This window comes from Triplophysa rosa, linkage group LG13 (assembly GCF_024868665.1).
Source record: "Triplophysa rosa linkage group LG13, Trosa_1v2, whole genome shotgun sequence".
Classification (NCBI taxonomy): domain Eukaryota; kingdom Metazoa; phylum Chordata; class Actinopteri; order Cypriniformes; family Nemacheilidae; genus Triplophysa; species Triplophysa rosa.
In genome coordinates, this window is record NC_079902.1 from 379,047 (window position 1) to 399,451 (window position 20,405).

Here is a 20,405-nt window from a genome sequence, read left to right on the forward strand (position 1 = left end):
GGTGAGTGAAGCAGTGAATGAGGTGAGTGTGGTGAGTGAAGCAGTGAATGAGGTGAGTGTGGTGAGTGAAGCAGTGAATGAGGTGAGTGTGGTGAGTGAAGCAGTGAATGAGGTGAGTGTAATTTTTATGTTATTATGGTAGTTCCTGTTTCTTACTGGCTTTACTGTTCTTTGCACTTTAAAATTACCTAATCTAAAAATAATAAATGTGATCTTTGTTCAGTCATTGTTTAATAAACACTTATGCCACATTTTTCCAAGTTTTCATTGTTTTGTTTTTTTCCTGCACAAAATTCAATAAATATCGTATCGTAGTCTTCATATCGAGGTACTATCATATCGTGAAATGTTGATATCGTTACTTCCCTAGTTGTGTGACACCATAGGACATCATGTACAATATATTTGTCAACTACCCGAATCTGGCCAATCACGCTGGAACTTGTCATGGTTCTGTCCGAGGGCTTCAGATGACTCTTGAGGGTCAAAGGATTTTTGTCTTCAGATAGTACAGCGGTGTATGGCAGGTGAAGTCGAGGATGCTTGAAGTTCAACACATTTAAAGCTGTAGCACAATATTCCCTATATCGAGTACTTGACCCAATGCTGCGTCCACACCGTCCTCCCTCTGAAATCTCTCCCCAGTGTCTCGCTCCAACTAAATTGCTTTACTGTGCATTCCATCGATTTCAATGGAGAGCCAGCCAGTGATGAATGGCTTTAATAAAGCGAGGTGCAGTTCCCCAAATAAATGAACGTCCTGAGGATTTATTAAGAGCATCTGCATTTGGCTGGGAAAAGAACACAGACCAGAGGGAGAGACACGTCTAATGATGAATGTGTCTTCTGTTTCCTTCCCAAAGTGTCACGACACTCTTGTGCAGTTTGGTGGCTTCCTGGCATCTAACCTCAGTACAGAAGACTACATCAAGAGAGTGCCGTCAGTCGATGTGCTCTGTAACCAGTTCCACACGCCACATGACGCCGCCTTCTTTCTCTCTCGACCCATGTATGCCCATCAGATTCTGGTGAGTGTAAACACAACTGACACTGGATGGCACTGCTCGCAAGATAAAGCAACCAAACCAAAACTTGTTCACTTACTCATTTGACCAAAAACGCATCTTGTTTTGCTCTCAACCCTTTTGCCAGATGAGTTTTCCTCACGGGTGATGTGGAAAACTGCATGAAACATCCTGCTTGTGGTGAACCATAAAGGCTCTCGTTGCATTGTATTGTATTCAACAAATGAGTAGTTTTGCATTTGTTAAGTGGAACTGTTCAACCCTGTTACTAGTGTTATTACCCGAGAAAAACCATCAAAGAAAATTGTCTCGAACAAGCAAAACTACCGATAGTCCTTCTTGCCAACATTCAAACATATTTATTGAATGTTTATTGCTTGAACAGAATACTCTCTGAAGAGTTTCAGGGCCATTATAAGAGCAAAACCTGATTAAAAATACCCCACGATTCCACTTGTGACAGTGCAGGACCCTACGTTCATCTCGGTCTCATTGTTTGGAGCGCCTCGTACTGAAGCGACGTCTTGCACTGAGAGACAAAAACTAACAATGCATGAAATTTTTGAACAGGGCTTGAAATTGTCTAGCATTCAATAATGCAGTGTTACCGTGATACTCGTGTTGCTTTAACGCAGTTCTTCTCGCATAGCGATTAAAGTGTGATTTATTTTTGTATTTTGCTGCATTAAAACTCTGTATGACATCGCCTGCCCTATGAATATTTCATGCGGAGCTCATTTGGTGTTTTCCCACACCTCGGTGTGATACGACGGGCCCTCGCTACGGCTCTCCAGGGTGGTGTAAAGTGAAGCCCATCTCTCTTTACCTCGAACAAGATTTAGCTGTCTCTAGTTGCATATGCAGGCCTGTGTGTACGCTCATCTTCTGGTCTGTTTGTTGTGCCTGAGTGAATTATAACGCTGGCCTGCTGTCTTTCTGCTCCCATCAGTCCAAGTATGACGAATTGAAGAAGGCAGAGAAGGGCAACCGTCAGCAGCAGAAGGTGCACAAGTACATCGCCGCGTGTGAGCAGGTCATGACCCCCGTGCACGAGAATGTGGTGTCCCTGCACTTGCCCAAAGTCTGGGATGATCTTCGACCTCAGTTTTACGCCACCTTCTGGTCCCTCACCATGTATGACCTGGCTGTACCTAACAACGCCTACGACAGGGAGGTCAACAAGCTCAAGATGCAGATCAAGGCCATTGATGAGAACACGGAGATGGTGAGACGCTCTGTTTCTTTAAAAGTAAAAAATAAAAAGGTGAAGCTCAGTCTGTGTTCAGTAAGAATAGCAGAGTAACAGATCTTCAGACTAACGGTTGATTGGGCGAGGGCTTCAGTGAGCAATGACTGTTGTACAGATGCTTCACATGAGTCAAACTCAACTAACCCAACCCATGAAGAAGAGCAATCCCTCAATTATGCTCCAGTGTTCTCATCGGTTTTATTATTGCTGCTCCACACTGGTGTTTCTTCTCAAAGCCCAATAATGAAGAGGTGATGCTGCTCTCCCTCTCCCTCCCTCTCCCCCTCTCTCCCTCTCCCCCCCTCTCCCCCTCTCTCCCTCTCGTTCTCTCTCTTCCCTCTCTTCCCTCTCTTCTCTCTCTTCCCTCTCTCTCTCTCTTCCTCTCTTCCCTCTCTCTCTCTTCCCTCTCTTCCCTCTCTTCTCCTCTCTTCCTCTCTTCTCTCTCTTCTCCTCTCTTCCCTCTCTCTCTCCTTCCCTCTCTTCCTCTCTTTCTCTCTTCCCTCTCTTCTCTCTCTTCCCTCTCTTCCCTCTCTTCTCTCTCTTCCCTCTCTCTCTTCTCTTCTCTCTCTTCTCTCTCTTCTCTCTCTTCCCTCTCTTCCCTCTCTTCTCTCTCTTTCTCTTCCCTCTCTTCTCTCTCTCCCTCTCCCCTCTCTCTCTCTTCTCTCTCTCCTCTCTTCTCTCTCTTCTCTCTCTCTCTCTCCCTCTCTTCTCCCTCTCCTCTTCCTTCTCTCTCTCTTCTCTCTTTCTCTCTCTCTCTCTCTCTCTCTCTCTCTCTCTCTCTCTCTCTCTCCTCTCTCCCTCTCCTCTCTCTCTCTCTCTCTCTCTCTCTCTCTCTCTCTCTCTCTCTCTCTCTCTCTCTCTCTCTCTCTCCTCTCTTCCCTCTCTCTCTTCTCTCCTTCCTCTCTTCCCTCTCTCTCTTCTCTCTCTCTCTCTCTCTCTCCTCTCGTTCCCTCTCCTCACCTCCTCTCTCTCTCCTCTCTCACTCTCTCAACTCGTTCTCCCTCTCCCAATGGTCCCTCTCCTCTCGTTCCCGTTCTCCTATCGTTCTCATTCCGTCTCTCTCTCGGTCGCCTCTGCGCCTCTTTCCCTCTTCTCTTCTATCTCGATCTGCTCTCCGTTGGTTCTCCTCATCTCTCGTTCTCTGGTCTCCTCTCGTTATGTCTCCTCCTCCTGTTCTCTCTCTTCTAGTTTTCCCTCTCCTCTCTTCATTCTCTCTCCTCTTCGTTTCTCTCTCCTCTCGGCCCCTCTCTTGTTCCTCTCTCATTCTCCTCTCGTTCGCTTGTCTCTTGTCTCTCATCCCTCGCCTTTCCCTCCCTCCTCATCGTAATCTGTCTCTCCTCTCTCTCTCTGCCTCTCCTCTCTATCTCACTCTCGGTCTTTTCTCTGAGCTTGTCTCTCTCTCTCTCTGCGTTTCTCATCTCCTCTCTCTCTCTCTTCTCGTTCTCTCTCCTCTCGTTCCCTCTCTCCTCTCGTTCTCTCTCTCCTCTTGTTCCCTCTCCTCTCGATCTCGTCATCTCAGTCCATCGTCCTGGCTTCGTCGTCGTCTCGGTCTCATACCTCTATCCAGTCGTCCTGCCCTCGGCCTCTCTCTCTCTCTCACTCATCCCCATCGCGGTCGGTCTCTATGTCTCTCACTCTACTCTGCTCTTCTCCGGCAGAACTCTCAAGATACCACTCTGTAAGTCTCTCTGTCTCTGCCTAATGATACTGATGGAGAGGTCTAGCAGGGCAAGCGGATGCCGCGGTATGAGGAGTCGCTGCGTAAGAGCGCCCTATGATTCCAGGTGTCTCATCGCTCTCATCTCTGCGCATGCGTGAGCATCTGTTGAGCGAGTGCGAGGTGCGTGTGGTGAGTGTGAGCGGTTTTTGCCTGCTGTGGCAAGAAATTTCTTTTCCTTTTCTTTTCCATCTTTTTTTGTTTTTTGAGTGGGGGTGAGTGGTGAAATAGGGTTAGCCTGAGGGGTTTTCGGGCGTCGCCTGGGAATCATGTCGGCCCAACACACAAGCACTAACGTTAGTTTGGATTCTCTCACACGGTGAATGTGGAGGTTTGCATTCTGGCCGTTGGTGATGTCGTTGGACACGAGTGTATTTTAGCGGCATCTAGAATGAGTGGCGCTATTGTTTTGTTTCTGAGTTCAGTTGAGAAAGCGAATGAAGTGGTGGAGAGCCACTTCACCAAGAAAGTCACGTTGTCTAATGTTCCACCGTTTATTAAGGACGAAACGTTAATCAAGGAATTGTCACGTTTTGGAAAAGTAGTCAATCCTTTGAAAAAAAATCGTTCTCGGAAGTCAGACTTACTTAAACATGTAGTATCTTTTAGGAGATTTATTTATATGATCTTGAAAGATAACAGAAGTGAGCTTAATCTGAAGTTTAAAGTTGATGACTTTGATTACACTGTCTATGTAATTACTGATGTGATGAAGTGCTTTGGCTGTGGTAAAATGGGGCATCTTGTGCGTGTTTGTCCAGATAAAAATGGTACTAATGTGCAAGACGCCTCAAGTGAAAATGTTTTGCAAGTCAGGGATGAAGAAACAACTGAAAATGTTCCTGACCCGATCCAAGTTGAACCCAGGCCATCCACCAGTAGCTTAAATGATACAGCGCCACTTCCACAGATAGAAGAGGTGAATCAGGTCACAGTAGAAAATAACGGAGTGAATGATTTAGTTCTCCCTGTCATTATCAGGAATGAGTTCAAGAATGATGAGAACATGGATATTTCACATGTCAGTGTAGTGCCGGACAAAACGTCCCCTTTAGAGAATATCATTTCAAGTGATGATGTAATGATGGATTTGGACCAGGCTGTCTTTAAAACACCTTTAAAGAGAAAAAAGAAAGATAAGGTTTCAGAATCGAAACAAGCCAGAAAAGCAGAAAATGAAATGTATTCGGATGTTGATGATATTGGCAGCGAGAGTGATTTCTCTGATTCTGGTGCTTCTAGTTGTTCTCAGAGTGAATGGAAATGTCAAGATTATGATACTGAGGAAATCAGGAAGTTTTTAAAAATAACAAAAAATCTGAGGGGGGTACAGGTTGCAGACTATTTTCCAGACATCAAACGATTGGTGGAAAATACTAGGATGTTTATGAGTGAGGGATGTTTCACAAACAAAGAGGTTTACAGGTTGAAAAAAATGGTGACAAAACTACAAAACAAACTGATAAGTTAATGATAGTAAGTTGGTGCAAATCTTTAGCCCTTATTGGCTGCTTTTTTCTTTTTGGTTTAAGTTTATTTTTTTATTTTCAAATGGGGGACATTCGCATTGCGTCTTTAAATGTGAATGGAGCTAGATATCGTTTAAAACGCACAGTGATATATGAAACTATGAATCATAAACAAATTGATGTCTTATTTGTACAAGAAACACATAGTGATGCAACCAATGCTGTTGAATGGGGAAAATAATTTAAAGGTCTTTCTGTTTTAAGTCATAAATCTTCACTTAGTGGAGGGGTTGCTGTTTTATTTGCCAAAAGTTTTACTCCCCGTTCCATTGAGATGGAAGAGGTTGTGAAAGGTAGACTGCTAAAGGTTTGAGCTCAGTTTGAGAATCACATTTTTGTTTTTATCTGTGCATATGCTCCAACTCTGCCAATAGAAAGAATGGTGTTTTTACATGTTCTGACTGAAACTTTAGAAAAATGTAATAGTGAAGATTTTTTATTTTTAGGAGGAGATTTTAACTGTGTGGAAAATAACATGGATAGGAATCATGTAGAACCACATATGCATTCTCGTAATAGAATTACTCGGATGATTAAAGCAAACGACGTAAGTTGACGTATGGAGGAGTCTAAATGGGAATTAAAAAATTTAGCAAGATTAGACAGATTTTATTGTTTTAAACACCATCTTAGTATTTTTAAGAACTGCTTTATAACCCCAGTTGGTTTTTCTGATCATAGTCTAGTTGTGTACAGTAACGTTAAACTCTGTCAAGCTGAAAAGTGCTTATTGGCATTTTAATGCAAATTTATTAAGTGACGCACATTTTAAAGAAACGTTTAAATTCTTTTGGGAAAATTTTAGGAATGAAAAAGCAGGTTTTCAGTCCTTACAAACATGGTGGGGGTTTGGTAAAACTCAAATCAAACAACTATGTCAACAGTACACTCGCAATGTTACAAAGGATATAATTAAATCTATTAAAGCTTTAGAAGATGAAATTCTGAAATTTCAAGAACTAGCACAGTCAAGTGGGAATCAAGCACATATTGGAGCCCTTTTTCTAAAGAAATCTGTGTTGTCTGATATGCAAAGAGTGAAAGCACAGGGGGCGCTAGTTCGATCACGTTTTAAAGATATAGACCAAATGGATATGCCTTCAAAATTCTTTTTTAGCCTAGAAAAAAAGAACGGTCAAAAACGTGTCATACATTCTTTATTTTCTGAGAATGGTTCTCTGATATCAGACCCTATTGAAATTCAAAAAAGAGCAAATGGTTTTTATGAAAAACTACATAGTTGTGAACACAGGGAAGATCAGGTTGTTGAAAAGTGTTTCTTTGAAGAATTACCAAAAGTCTCTGAAGATGCTAATGCAGCACTCAAGAAGGCTATAAGCCTAGTTGAACTGCATGAAGCTCTCCAAAGTTTGGAGAATGGCAAGGCCCCTGGGATAGATGGAATCCCTTTTGATTTTTATAAAGCTTTTTGGCCTGTGATAGGGGAGGATCTGCTGGCAGTTCTCAGCGACAGTTTAGTCAGAGGACTTCTGCCGCTGAGCTGTAGAAGAGCCGTCCTTACCCTTTTGCCAAAAAAAGGTGATGTGAGAGACATAAAAAACTGGCGACCTGTATCTCTGTTGTGCTGCGACTACAAATTGCTCTCAAAAGTATTAGCTACTATGCTGGGAAAGGTTTTGGAGGAAGTAATCCATTCTGGTCAGTCCTACTGTGTCCCTGGACGTTCAATCTTTGATAATATTCATTTAATAAGAGACATTTTTGATGTTTCTAAAATTATGTGTTTAGATATGGGTTTGATTTCCTTAGACCAAGAGAAAGCGTTTGATCGTGTAGAACATGACTATCTGTGGAAAACTCTACAAGCATTTGGTTTTAGTTCTGATTTTATTGGTTATATAAAAGTTTTATACAATGACATTGAGAGTGTATTGAGAGTTAACGGTGGCTTGTGTGCTCCTTTTAAAGTGTGTCGTGGGGTAAGACAGGGCTGTTCTCTGTCTGGGATACTTTACACATTGGCAATTGAACCACTTTTAATTAAATTGAGAAGTGTTTTAGAAGGGGTATCTGTACAAGTATGTAAAAGCACTTTGTTTATCAGCATATGCTGATGATGTTGTCATAATCCTTAATAAGCAAAATGATGTGGACAAGTTATTAAAAACATTGAGGGATTTTGAAATCATCTCTTCGGCTAGAGTTAACTGGGGTAAAAGTGAAGCAGTGTTGGTAGGAAAGTGGGAAAGTGGGGTACCAACACTCCCAATGGGGTTAACCTGGAAAATAGATGGTATAAAATATTTAGGAGTGTTTTTAGGAGATGAAATGATGGTTCAGAAAAATTGGGAGGGAATAGTTGAAAAACTTGAAGGTCGGTTAATGAAATGGAAATGGATAGTGAAGAATTTATCATATAGAGGACGTGCCCTCATTATTAACAATCTGGTAGCCTCTTCTTTATGGCACCGACTGGCTTGTATTGACCCACCTGTTTATTTACTTGGGAAAATCCAATCCATTTTAATTAAATTTTTTGGGATAAAATGCATTGGGTGCCCCATAATGTATTGTATTTATCAAAAGAAGAAGGAGGACAAGGACTTGTACATCTACAAAGTAGAACTGCAGCTTTTTGATTACAGTTTATACAGCGATTCCTTACTCGCCCAGAGAACTTCAGTTGGAGGCCAGTGGCCAGCATGATTTTAAAGACTGCTACAGGACTATGCTTGGATAAGTCCTTATTCTTGTTGGATCCCAAAAAAGTCATCACATCCAGGATGCCGGAGTTTTACAAGAATCTTTTTAAAGTATGGGACCTCTTTAAAGTGAAAAGAACTGGTTCTATGTCATCTGTTTTCTGGCTGTTGAAGGAACCCTTGATCTATGGATCACGTTTGGACAGTTTGGGTGCATATGGGACATTAACTACAGCTTTCATTAAATCTAAGATTTTAACTGTTGGATGTTTAGTCAAAGTGGCTGGCTCAAGTTTTGGAAAAGCTGAGGATGTAGCTGTTCTTTTAGGAGTGAAATCCATTCGAATCGTTACACAAGTACTAAAAAAATTACAATCTGCTTTTACAACAGAAGAATTAAAAATGCTTCAAGGTTACAATGAAAGGGAATTCATCCCTAATGAGAAGGATCAGTTTCCTAATCTGGTTCTGTCACCAAATTTAGGTGATTTTGTACAGGGTTTTTTTGGAATCTGAAAGGTGACAGATACAGATTTGGATGAATCTGTATCTGGGAAAACGCTGGGAAAACGCTGTATAAAGCTTGTGTAAAATCTTTTAATAAAAGGGGACTACATGGAAGAGTTGACACACCGTGGTGTACTGTTTTTAAGTTGAGTAATAATATTAGACCGGAGTGGAGAGCACTGTACAAGCCACCGTTAACTAAAAGAGCTGGTGATCTACAATGGTGAATTCTGCATGGTATTGTCGCTGTTAATGCTTTTATTTCTGTTTTAAATCCAGATGTTAGCAATGAATGTCCTTTTTGTTTTCAAAGAGAGACCGTTTTTCATACCTTCTTATATTGTTCAAGACTTAAGCTTTTATTTGATGGTTTGAAAAATCTTTTTAATTGTTTTAATGAAGAGTTTTCTATGCAAACTTTTATTTTGGGTTTTAAATATGTTCATAAACGAAAGGATGAATGTCAATTGCTTAATTTTATTTTGGGAAAAGCCGAAATGGCCATCTACATTAGCAGAAGAGATAAGATTGAGCAAAGAATTGATTATAATGTTGAAATTGTGTTTGCAGCTATGATTAAATCAAGGCTTTTAATTGATTTTTGTTTTTACAAAGCTATGGATTCCTTACATATTTTTGAAAGAATATGGTGTCATAGAGGAGCTTTGTGTTCTGTTATTGAAAAAGAATTTTATTTTACACTAATTTATAAAAAATATGGTATAGATTTTGTGAAAATGTTATGTGATTTGATCTGACTAACTCTTATTTTGTTAAATAAAGAGGTTTGAAAATTCATCTCTCTCTCTCACTCTCTCACAGCCCCTGAACAAGAAGAAGAAAGAGAAGGAACGCTGCACAGCGCTGCAAGACAAGCTTCAGGAGGAGGAGAAGAAACAGCTGGAACACGTGCAGAGGGTTCTTCAGCGACTCAAACTGGAGAAAGACAACTGGTTACTGGCCAGTGAGTACTCGCAGCGCTCTCGGGCGATTCACATTTCGTGTTTTAAATGTGCGGTGCTCCCGGTGCGTCAGCAACGCATCGAGATACAAATATTTCAACTTTTCATACAAGCTCAACGGTGCTTAGTGACAACAGATGCCAGGAGAGCACAAACTCCTAGGCGCTTTGGGAAAAATGTTTTAGACGTGAAATGTGAACCGCCCCTCAGTGTTCCATCTCTGATCACAGACTGTGTTTAGTCAGTGCTGTCACTCTGTCCTCTCAGAATCCACAAAGAATGAAACCATCACAAAGTTTCTTCAGCTGTGCATCTTTCCTCGCTGCGTCTTCTCAGCCATCGATGCCGTTTACTGCGCTCGCTTCGTAGAGCTGGTGCATCAACAGAAGACGCCCAACTTCTGCACGCTGCTCTGCTATGACAGGGTGAGTCACTTACACAACAGCTGCTGCTGTCATTTCCTTTTCATCGCAAACTACCTTTCATTTCATTTAATGCTTAGAAACGAAGTCACACATCTGAAGAAACTGAATGTCCCCAGAAAAACCACTGTGTGATGGCAAGCTTTAGCACTCATGAACGTGGTGCTATCTGAAGCGTTTCTCTCAAACGTTCTCTCATCCAGGTGTTCTCTGACATCATCTACACGGTAGCGAGCTGCACGGAGAACGAGTCGCGTCGCTACGGCCGGTTCCTGTGTTGTATGTTAGAGACGGTGACTCGATGGCACAGCGACAGGGCCATCTATGAGAAGGTACAACACTCCGCTCACGTGATTCTGTTTTATTTCTCCGCCTCACCGCTTGGCTAGATTTGTTCTTGACTTGTGTTTGTGTGTTTCTTCACTAGGAGTGTGGCAATTATCCAGGCTTCCTGACTATTTTCCGAGCCAGTGGATTCGACGGAGGGAATAAAGCAGATCAGCTGGACTATGAGAATTTCCGACATGTTGTTCACAAATGGCATTACAAATTGACTAAAGTTAGTAGTTCTTTACAATCAGACCACAGCCGTGTATGTGATGTAGTTACTAAAATAATCTTTTTTGAAGTTATATTTTTGAGGCTTTTTGCCTTTATTAAGCAAGGGATCATCCACAGCTAGCCGTGCGTTAAAGGGTTTTATACCATGGTCTTTTTGAATACTGGATTCTGATTGGCTGGAAAGCCTTTAACGCACAGGTAGCTCCAGTCAGTTTGATTACATTTTAAATTTAACTGACAAAATCACTGTAATTTTCACCTGTTTGATCTCAAATTTCACTGTAAACATCAATAAAAGCTTTAACTTGGCAAATGACCGTGCTATAAATGGGATAATCCACGATAATTCGCGATAAAACTCTTTAACGCACGGCTAGCTGTGGATTATCCCTTACTTAATGCACACCTTCCAACCAATCAGAATCCAGTATTCAAACAGACCATGGTATAATTAGAGGATAGTGGAGAGAGACAGGAAGTGATTGGCAGGGTCTCCCAGGGCACAGTTGCGCCCTGTTTCTGGAGCACTGTCCACACAGCCACAGGCTCCTATTAAAATAATCTTTATTAGTGCTGAGAAATGATCATTATTAAGAAATCAAACCGTCATTGTTGACAAGCAGTCATGTACAGCGGAATATATCACACATTTGTCCAAAATATGATAGAAAAAACTGTCCAGTCCTTGAATAAATATATTTTGATTGCTGACATTCACGTCTGATGGTGTTAATCTAGCAGTGTTAACAGTGTTGTGTTTTCATCTATGGTATGATTTCTTCCTCAGGCATCAGTTCACTGTCTGGAGACGGGCGAGTACACTCACATTCGCAACATCTTAATCGTGCTCACCAAGATTCTGCAGTGGTACCCTAAGGTGCTGAACCTGGGCCAGGCTCTGGAGTGCCGCGTCCACAAGATCTGCCAGGAGGAGAAAGAGAAGAGGCCTGATCTCTATGCTTTAGCCATGGGGTAACTGAGCTGACACCGACTGCTCTCGGCATTCTGCCATCTTCTCATCACTTGGCTTATCTCTCACCTTCACCAGTCCGTCTAGCTGGGGTAGTTGGAAAGCTGGTAGTGTTTGAAGTTTAACAGTCTGCACATTAATATTTAGGCTCCAAGCTTTGACGTTATGAACTGTTCACACCACTGGTGGTTTGTGGAAGCCTCTAGAAATGTATTCCACACAAAATGCTTTCTAAACGGTTCTTTTTCTTGGGTAATGCTTGTTTCTGCCCAACATCTGCCATTTTGATTTTGGAGTCAGACTAGTGCTACAGATCTCTAAAATTAACACCCGGCAAGTGCCAAATGCGTGGGAAAATCTGCATTGGCGAGTGTACAGACGGTGTCAGTTGCTAGTCGACTGGTCACTTTTTTGTAAATTCTAACAATGCAACTATTCATGTTTCATTAGTGGCAAAAACTTGAATGGAAGAACTTTTGGTTTTTGAAGTAACGGTAACTGCTAATGGCAGCTTTAAACGTCACAGAGAGCAGCTTTATTGAAATCCCTGAATAAATGTGTTGAGTTTTAGAGCGGTTGTGTTCAGGTATGTGAAAAGTGCTGCTGGATAATAGCAGAAATAAATCATTACTGAGGGAAATCCCATTACACCAGCCATTAGGTGTTCTTTAACTATCACCAGGGAGGTTCGACTCATTCCAGCAGATTTATTCTTTGCTCTTTTGGCTTGTTTGGAGCATGTGCTCTGCGGTGGAATAGATGAAACGTGTCAGGCTGGTCCTGCTGAAGATGACAATGGAGACCTGAACCTTTAGACCCTATCCACACTACTGCATTTTCCTTAGAGAGCATCTTTTTCTCTCCTCTTTGGCCTCTCGTCCACACTGAGACGGCGTTTTTGTTAACCAAAACGGACTCGAAAGTGGATACATTTGAAAAAGGGCGTTTTCGCGTTGCAGAGATGGCAAAAGTACACACATCCTTTACTTAAGTAGAAGTACAGATACTCATGTTTAAAAGTACTCAAGTAAAAGTTGAAGTACTGACTAAACTTGTTTACTCAAGTAAAAGTATAAAGTATGGGCTCTAAAATGTACTTAAGTAAAAAGTAGCCAATACTACTACCTGTTTTAGAGTCACGCTCGTACCTCACAACTGAACTACCATTATGTAGAACACAAGCATAAAAAAGACTGATGGAATAAATCTATTTGCCACTACCTAGGTAGTGGAAAAAAACACAAATTTATAATACAATTATGATGTAAGATAAGAGTGTAAAGGACAAGCGTATTGATAATAATTGTGACAGAATTCCCTTTGTCTCAAGTTCTCAACCATAATTTTAGCTATTCTTTGTGTTGCCTTCCGCCTTGGTCCGTGGCAGCTTCTTAGACTACTAGCCTATGTCTGCGATGCGTAATAGCCAGGAAATGACTGTTTGGTACTGTGATTGTCAAAACATTTTATAACAGAATTTCACTGCTTTCAATTTTTGATTAACTGTCCCTTTAAATTTTAAGCACAGACCATTCATGGACATATCATTATACAAAGGTTGTAGACACTTGGGAGATCTTGTCAAAAAGAGAAAACTGAGAAATAAAGAGATAATTAATTAGGCAAGTCAATTTACTTGGTAACCATTACTGTTTTTCTCGATTGGTTAAACACATTTCTTGAAATTATGCCTCGCTTTAAAATATTAAATGTTTAGCCTCTTACATTGTACGTTACACTCGTTCAACATTAAAACTGATGTCAGTGTTGCTAGATTAGGTGGATGATTTCCAGCCCAAAGGCTCACTAAAGCCTACTCACTCCAACAAAAACCAGCCCAAAATTTTAACTTCCAAAATAATGTGATAGTATTTTATTGCAATGTCAATCAACGTTGATAAGGATCGTTTTTTATTTCCTTATAATTTTAATCATGACAAGATGAAAAAATATAATAAAAATCAGGAAAATAGATCAAACAGATCAAACAAGGCAAATGCATTAAGAAAATTAGAAAATAAGACTAATAGGATATGTCCAGAAACCACTTCAAATGGCAATCAGGAAATTAGCGCATTTTTGTGCAAAAGTGCCCACTATAATTAGTTCATCGAAAGCAACGCAATGAGCAGGTATTTTTCACTCGTTCATGAACTTAACGCACACACGATAGCAAAAAATATGCAATTCATACATACTAATGAACAACAGCAACAATAATGCGCTTACCTTAACGAGCTGCCTTAACTTCTGACAGAACTACAGTACATCTTTCGTGAAGTATATGTTTGTAGAACATGCGAATAGCTAAATAGCTAAATTACATATTTAAAATCTGGTCCTTTCGCGCTAAAAAACCCTACCATTCACGAGTCACCACATGATGCAGAATATCACGCTCGAGATCTGAGAACAGTTACTCCGTCTTCTTTGATTTGATTGGTCACCGCTTTGCTCTGTAAACAGTAACTCCCGCCTTCTTACATTTGATTGGCTAGTGGCCACCTCACACAGCGCTTCGGCTTTTAGGCAGACCTATCATTAGGTTGAAAAAGTCACGCAATGACAAGAAATAATATTGATTGTGCATCAAATACAGATTAAAACTAAAGTAACGAGCCTGGTTTGAAAATGTAAGAAGTAGAAAGTACAGGTATTTGCGTAAAAATGTAAGAAGTGAAAGTAAAAAGTCGTCAGAAAAATAAATAGTGGAGTAAAGTACTGATACCAGAAAAATCTACTTAAGTACAGTAACGAAGTATTTGTACTTCGTTACTTCCCATCTCTGTCGCGTTGTAATGTGGATGAGGGAAACAGAGGGGATTAAAAACGATGAGGCGTTTTTCGTCATGTGACGCAGTTGTTTCTGCTGCTGTCCTGTTTGATAGTATTAATGTCAGTTCGTGCATACTTTAGGTTGCATTTTAGGAGGCAAAATATTTAATTACTCGCATTTATTGTTTGGCAAAAAAGCCTGTGTCTTTGCTCCACATTGCCGTGACATAATAAGGCAGAAAGTAAATAAACTCCTGACAGAAATGACACATGCTGACTTGTCTTAGCTTTTACTCAAGCGCAGCACATGGATGTAAGCGTTTTCAGACGTTTCAGTGTGGATGGGCAGCGTAGTGTGGACGTTTTGACAAATGAAAACTCACTAGTGCCGAAAGAGTCTTAGGTTTCAAGCTTTCTATTGCTGTTTAATGAACACGGTCCATTCATCTGTTAGACTGCAGAGAACACGATAAGCCAGTCGTCTTACTCATCAACTGTAATGAGCTGTTCTGAGCTCACTACACGAGCTCTACACGAGAATTTCACTTTACATGAATGAGACGCATTCTGTGCTCCTCAATCTAGTGAGCTGTTTATTGCCTATATAGTCAGCTGCCTTCTGAAGACCCGTTCATATCAAGAGCGTCTACAAATGTGCAAGACCTTTACAGTTAAATAAAAACAATAATGCTCTAAAAAAAATCCAAACCATACTGCTCCTCTTTATCTGTTAAAACAGTTGTGACTTGGACTCTGCTGTTCTTTATTAACTTATCAAGTTTTAGAAACCATTGTACATTCATATTTATTGTTCTTGGTGTGAATGGGTCTTAAGGGACAGTTCACCCATAAATGAAAATTAATTTGCTCATTCAAATCTGCAGAGAGCAAAATATTTTGAAGAACATTGAACCCCACTGACTTCTATTGTATGATCCCAAAACCACTGAGACATAAAATATCTTCTTTTGTGTTCCACTGAAGATAGACTTGCATGCAGATTTACAACCACAAGAGCGAGAATAAACGATGACAGAATTCAGATTTTTGTCTGAATCATCGCTCCGTAACTTCATCACAGATCTGGAGTTCTTTTCATAGGTGTACCACACAAATACAGTCATTCTCTTTCAACGATACACACACAAGGTTCTTTTCACTCATCAGCCATTCTGTCGCAGTGCATTCTGGGATTGTCTTGCATTGTATCATCTTAAAGGGTGATGTAATTATTCTGCATGTCAGAGGGTTTGTTCTAGCTCAGAGAGATGCCTGTCAGTGACATTGATTTAGGTGTCGTGTGTAATGAGAAAGTGTTTCTTATTACGGTTGCAGAAGTGGTAATGGCTGTTGACATGTAATTGAGTGTGTTTGCACCAGCGGTGGGATTTCTCAGCACACTTCAATTTATTGAGCAGACGTGGGCCTGTCCTTTGAGTTCCTCTAGACAAATGGAATCAACAAGAAATGAAAGAGGGAATTCGGACCTTGCGTTCATCTCCAGTCAGTGCTGATGTTGTCATAAATGTGCCCTGAATGCACACAACCCCTCTGGAGTGTTTTCTGTTGAATCCATTCGTCCAGAGTGATTTTCAGCATTACTCTTTGTATTAGCGTCTGCCGTAATTTTAACCGTGTATGTGACTTGCAGCTACTCTGGCCAATTGAAAGGCAGGAAAGTGCACATGGTGCCGGAGAATGAGTTCCATCATAAGGAGCAGCCCGTGCGCAGCGCCACACCTGGCACTGTACAGAACGGACCGGGCAACACGGGCAAGACCGCCGGCACCGCCGCTGCCAGCGCTGGCAAAACAGAGGAGGGAGCTGCCGACGACTCGGGTGAGTTTGGACTTGTTTATCCATTTTTTTTTTAGACGTCTCGTTCAAACACACTGCCATGGCACACGACCCTCGCTGTGGGAACTGCCCCGTTTATAGCAGTTACTGTGTAAATTGAGGTAAAACTGCTGAAGATATTACACCCGCACAGGCCCATTAACACACAAAACTCTACAAACAATCAATGCAAGTGCTTAATAGTGCTGTTAAAGAGTAACTATTACCATGTCATCAAAATGACATTTCATGCGGTGTGTGATGTTGCTGTGTGTGAATGTGAGCAGTCTGACGAGTTGTAAAGGGGAGCCCAAAGTGAACAAATAACAAAGCAGGACCTTAAAGGGGTCATATGGCATGAACACGCGTGTTTCTGTGTCTTTGGTGTGTTATAAGTCGCTCATGCATGTATCAGACACGTAAAATTGCTAAATGAAAGTGTGGGAACAAAAGAGTCATTCTATGTAAAAGCGAATGCTCACCCAGACCTGCCTGAAACGCCTCGTGTAGCCACACCCCCACAAATCTACGTCAGTTGGTGGTCTGATTTGACTAAGACCGCCCAAATGTAGACACAAGTAAGGTGGGCGTACCTGTCAGTACAATTGAAGAGGAACCTGATGTTCCAAATATGGTAAGAGGCGTTACATTTCCCTCACATTCTTGCAGCATTCAACCAATCACTACACACTGGTGAACTGGCCAATCACAGCACACCTCGCTTTTCAGAGCCATGAGCTTTGTTAAAAATCTGTGCGTTTCAGAGAGGCGGAGCAAAGAGGAGATACAAACATGCACGGTGTGTGGAAAATACAGCGTTTATCAACCTTAAATCCTGTAAACAGACCATAATATTCCTTTTAGCAGTGTCATATCACCCCTTTAAACATCACAAAATATTTACTCTTAAAAAAACATTTATTGCACGTTTTTTGGAAATTAATTAATTTCACATAATAATATTGTTTTTAAATATACTTTTAGCCCCGGTTTCACAGACAAGGCTTAAGACTAGTCCCAGACTAAAACACATTTTGAGCTGTATTAACTGAAAATAACTTGCCCTGACATATCTTAAAATACATAAGTGTCATTGTTTTGTCTCAAGATGCAAACCAGTAATGTTTTTTTTCTACGGCATTTTAATAAAAGCGACTTAAATAGCCTAAATTAACTGAGGCATAGTCCTGGTTTAGGCTAAGCCTTGTCTATGAAACCAGGCCTTAGATTCTAATCTAATTAATGTTTTATGTTGTGGAAACAACATAAAGACAGTCTATGTTTTAATATTTCTTATCGTTTCACTGATATCAGTACCGATTTATCTCAGAAATTAATTTTTCTTCATTTTAACATTATTTATAGCCATTTAACATTGAAGTATAATTGAGAGCTATTGAGGCTTTAAAAAACTTTTCATTTAAGTGAACTTTAAACAATCTTTACACACCCTTTATAATTTCATATATGTGCCCTTCATTTACAGTCTTTAATGCTAAATTCTACATTAAATACAGAAGAATTCTGATTAAAGCTACAAAACACATTCAATTCTTCTTTTCTTGTGTTCTTTGATTAACGTTAGTGACAGGAGTCACAGCAGCAGGTTTAAGAAAGCTTGGATCTGACACATTCCCCATTTTCACAACTCTACGCACTCATTGAAGATTTTCTTCAGCTCAAAGCAGTCTGTGCTTACCAAGATACTCAGCAAATATGCTTTAGGTATAATCCGTGTTAAAAATCAATGCTGCGTTAATTTTGTTAAATATTTTCAACACGTTAATCAGAAAGAATTGATCTAATGTGATTACATGTTATTTTTCACAGCACTAATAAACATATATACTGTATATATATATAGTAAAACTAAGATGGAAAGAGCTGACACTGCAGCGTAAACAGCCCCAACCCCATATACAGCAGAATTGTGTGTGATATCATCACTGTAACTACAGCACAGAAGGTTGAAGTCATGAATAAAGAAGCACTTTATAAGCATATTGAGACAGAAGACAAATAATAGATTGTTAAGTTGAGACATCAGACCGTCCTCCCACAGACCGCCCACCACCTGTTAATGGACCACCTGACACATATTAACATAACAAGAGTCTGGAAATGTGCCATTTTCAGTGTGATCCATGTGTAGGAAATGGATACCATGCAGTTTATTTTTGTTTCCTTCACTTAAAGTCTAATCATGTGTGTAAACGTGTTGGCACGTATTGAAGGATTTAATGAACTCTTTCTGACGTGTGCTATTGCACTGCTGTGAGATGCCCTTTGTGCTGTCTCTTTCATTGTCTTTTTCACATATACCCCTGAGGAGATGTCAGGTGTGTTTTAATAATTCATTATATATGAAGCACAATCTCTTGTTTCATTTTCTATTAATGAACTTTCAATGGCACATGAAGGATGCCGACAGTCTCCCCGCATGCTTAATGCCCACATCAGCGGCTATATTCTTAATCCAGAAAAAATTCTTCAGTACACTTTTACAAAAATCGACCTCCATCAAACCCGTCATTTATTTTGCTTTATTTTCTGGCAGATCTGTAATAGCTCTTTTCATTTATGTCATGCAATTGAAGGTAGTTTAGGTTTTTACAATACATTAAATGATGATGATATCATCTCATTTGATAAAGTACCCTGAAAATAATGAAGTTGTCCTCTCTGTATTGACTTTGTGTTTTTACAGAGAAATCCAAGGACAAATCTCAGGCAGTTCAGAAAACTGCCAGCAAAACCAGCAGTGCAGCAAACAAAGTGAACAACAGCAACGGAAGCACCACACCGAACAGGTACAGTATCCAAGAGCTCAGTCCTTCAAGCCTCCCTCACACCACCTCCATCACACCACCTCCCTTAAACACACACAGCTCACAGCCTCCCTCACACCACCTCCATCACACCACCTCCCTTAAACACACACACCTCACAGCCTCCCTCACACCACCTCCCTTAAACACACACAGCTCACAGCCTCCATCACACCACCTCCCTTAAACACACACACCTCACAGCCTCCCTCACACCACCTCCCTTAAACACACACACCTCACAGCCTCCCTCACACCACCTCCCTTAAACACACACAGCTCACAGCCTCCATCACACCACCTCCCTTAAACACACACACCTCACAGCCTCCCTCACACCACCTCCCTTAAACACACACACCTCACAGCCTCCCTCACACCACCTCCCTTAAACACACACACCTCACAGCCTCCCTCACACCACCTCCCTTAAACACACACAGCTCACAGCCTCCATCACACCACCTCCCTTAAACACACACACCTCACAGCCTCCCTCACACCACCTCCCTTAAACACACACACCTCACAGCCTCCCTCACACCACCTCCCTTAAACACACACAGCTCACAGCCTCCATCACACCACCTCCCTTAAACACACACACCTCACAGCCTCCCTCACACCACCTCCCTTAAACACACACACCTCACAGCCTCCCTCACACCACCTCCCTTAAACACACACAGCTCACAGCCTCCATCACACCACCTCCCTTAAACACACACACCTCACAGCCTCCCTCACACCACCTCCCTTAAACACACACACCTCACAGCCTCCCTCACACCACCTCCCTTAAACACACACACCTCACAGCCTCCCTCACACCACCTCCCTTAAACACACACAGCTCACAGCCTCCATCACACCACCTCCCTTAAACACACACACCTCACAGCCTCCCTCACACCACCTCCCTTAAACACACACACCTCACAGCCTCCCTCACACCACCTCCCTTAAACACACACAGCTCACAGCCTCCATCACACCACCTCCCTTAAACACACACACCTCACAGCCTCCCTCACACCACCTCCCTTAAACACACACACCTCACAGCCTCCCTCACACCACCTCCCTTAAACACACACAGCTCACAGCCTCCATCACACCACCTCCCTTAAACACACACACCTCACAGCCTCCCTCACACCACCTCCCTTAAACACACACACCTCACAGCCTCCCTCACACCACCTCCCTTAAACACACACAGCTCACAGCCTCCATCACACCACCTCCCTTAAACACACACACCTCACAGCCTCCCTCACACCACCTCCCTTAAACACACACACCTCACAGCCTCCCTCACACCACCTCCCTTAAACACACACAGCTCACAGCCTCCATCA

General features: G+C 41.5%; 1 protein-coding gene across 1 annotated transcript in view; it reads left to right on the plus strand.

Moving 5' to 3' along the window:
• Positions 1-857: 857 nt before the first annotated feature.
• The window catches only part of LOC130564241 (THO complex subunit 2-like), a gene marked incomplete at its 5' end in the record, with an annotated part of 44,899 nt that continues 25,351 nt past the window's right edge, over positions 858-20,405 (plus strand). The window contains 9 exons of the mRNA XM_057350186.1: positions 858-1,028; positions 1,975-2,250; positions 9,513-9,654; positions 9,920-10,077; positions 10,278-10,406; positions 10,502-10,633; positions 11,423-11,607; positions 16,032-16,219; positions 18,924-19,026. Coding sequence (XP_057206169.1) covers positions 858-1,028; positions 1,975-2,250; positions 9,513-9,654; positions 9,920-10,077; positions 10,278-10,406; positions 10,502-10,633; positions 11,423-11,607; positions 16,032-16,219; positions 18,924-19,026 — 1,484 coding nt within the window. The remainder of the gene's footprint in view (positions 1,029-1,974; positions 2,251-9,512; positions 9,655-9,919; positions 10,078-10,277; positions 10,407-10,501; positions 10,634-11,422; positions 11,608-16,031; positions 16,220-18,923; positions 19,027-20,405) is intronic.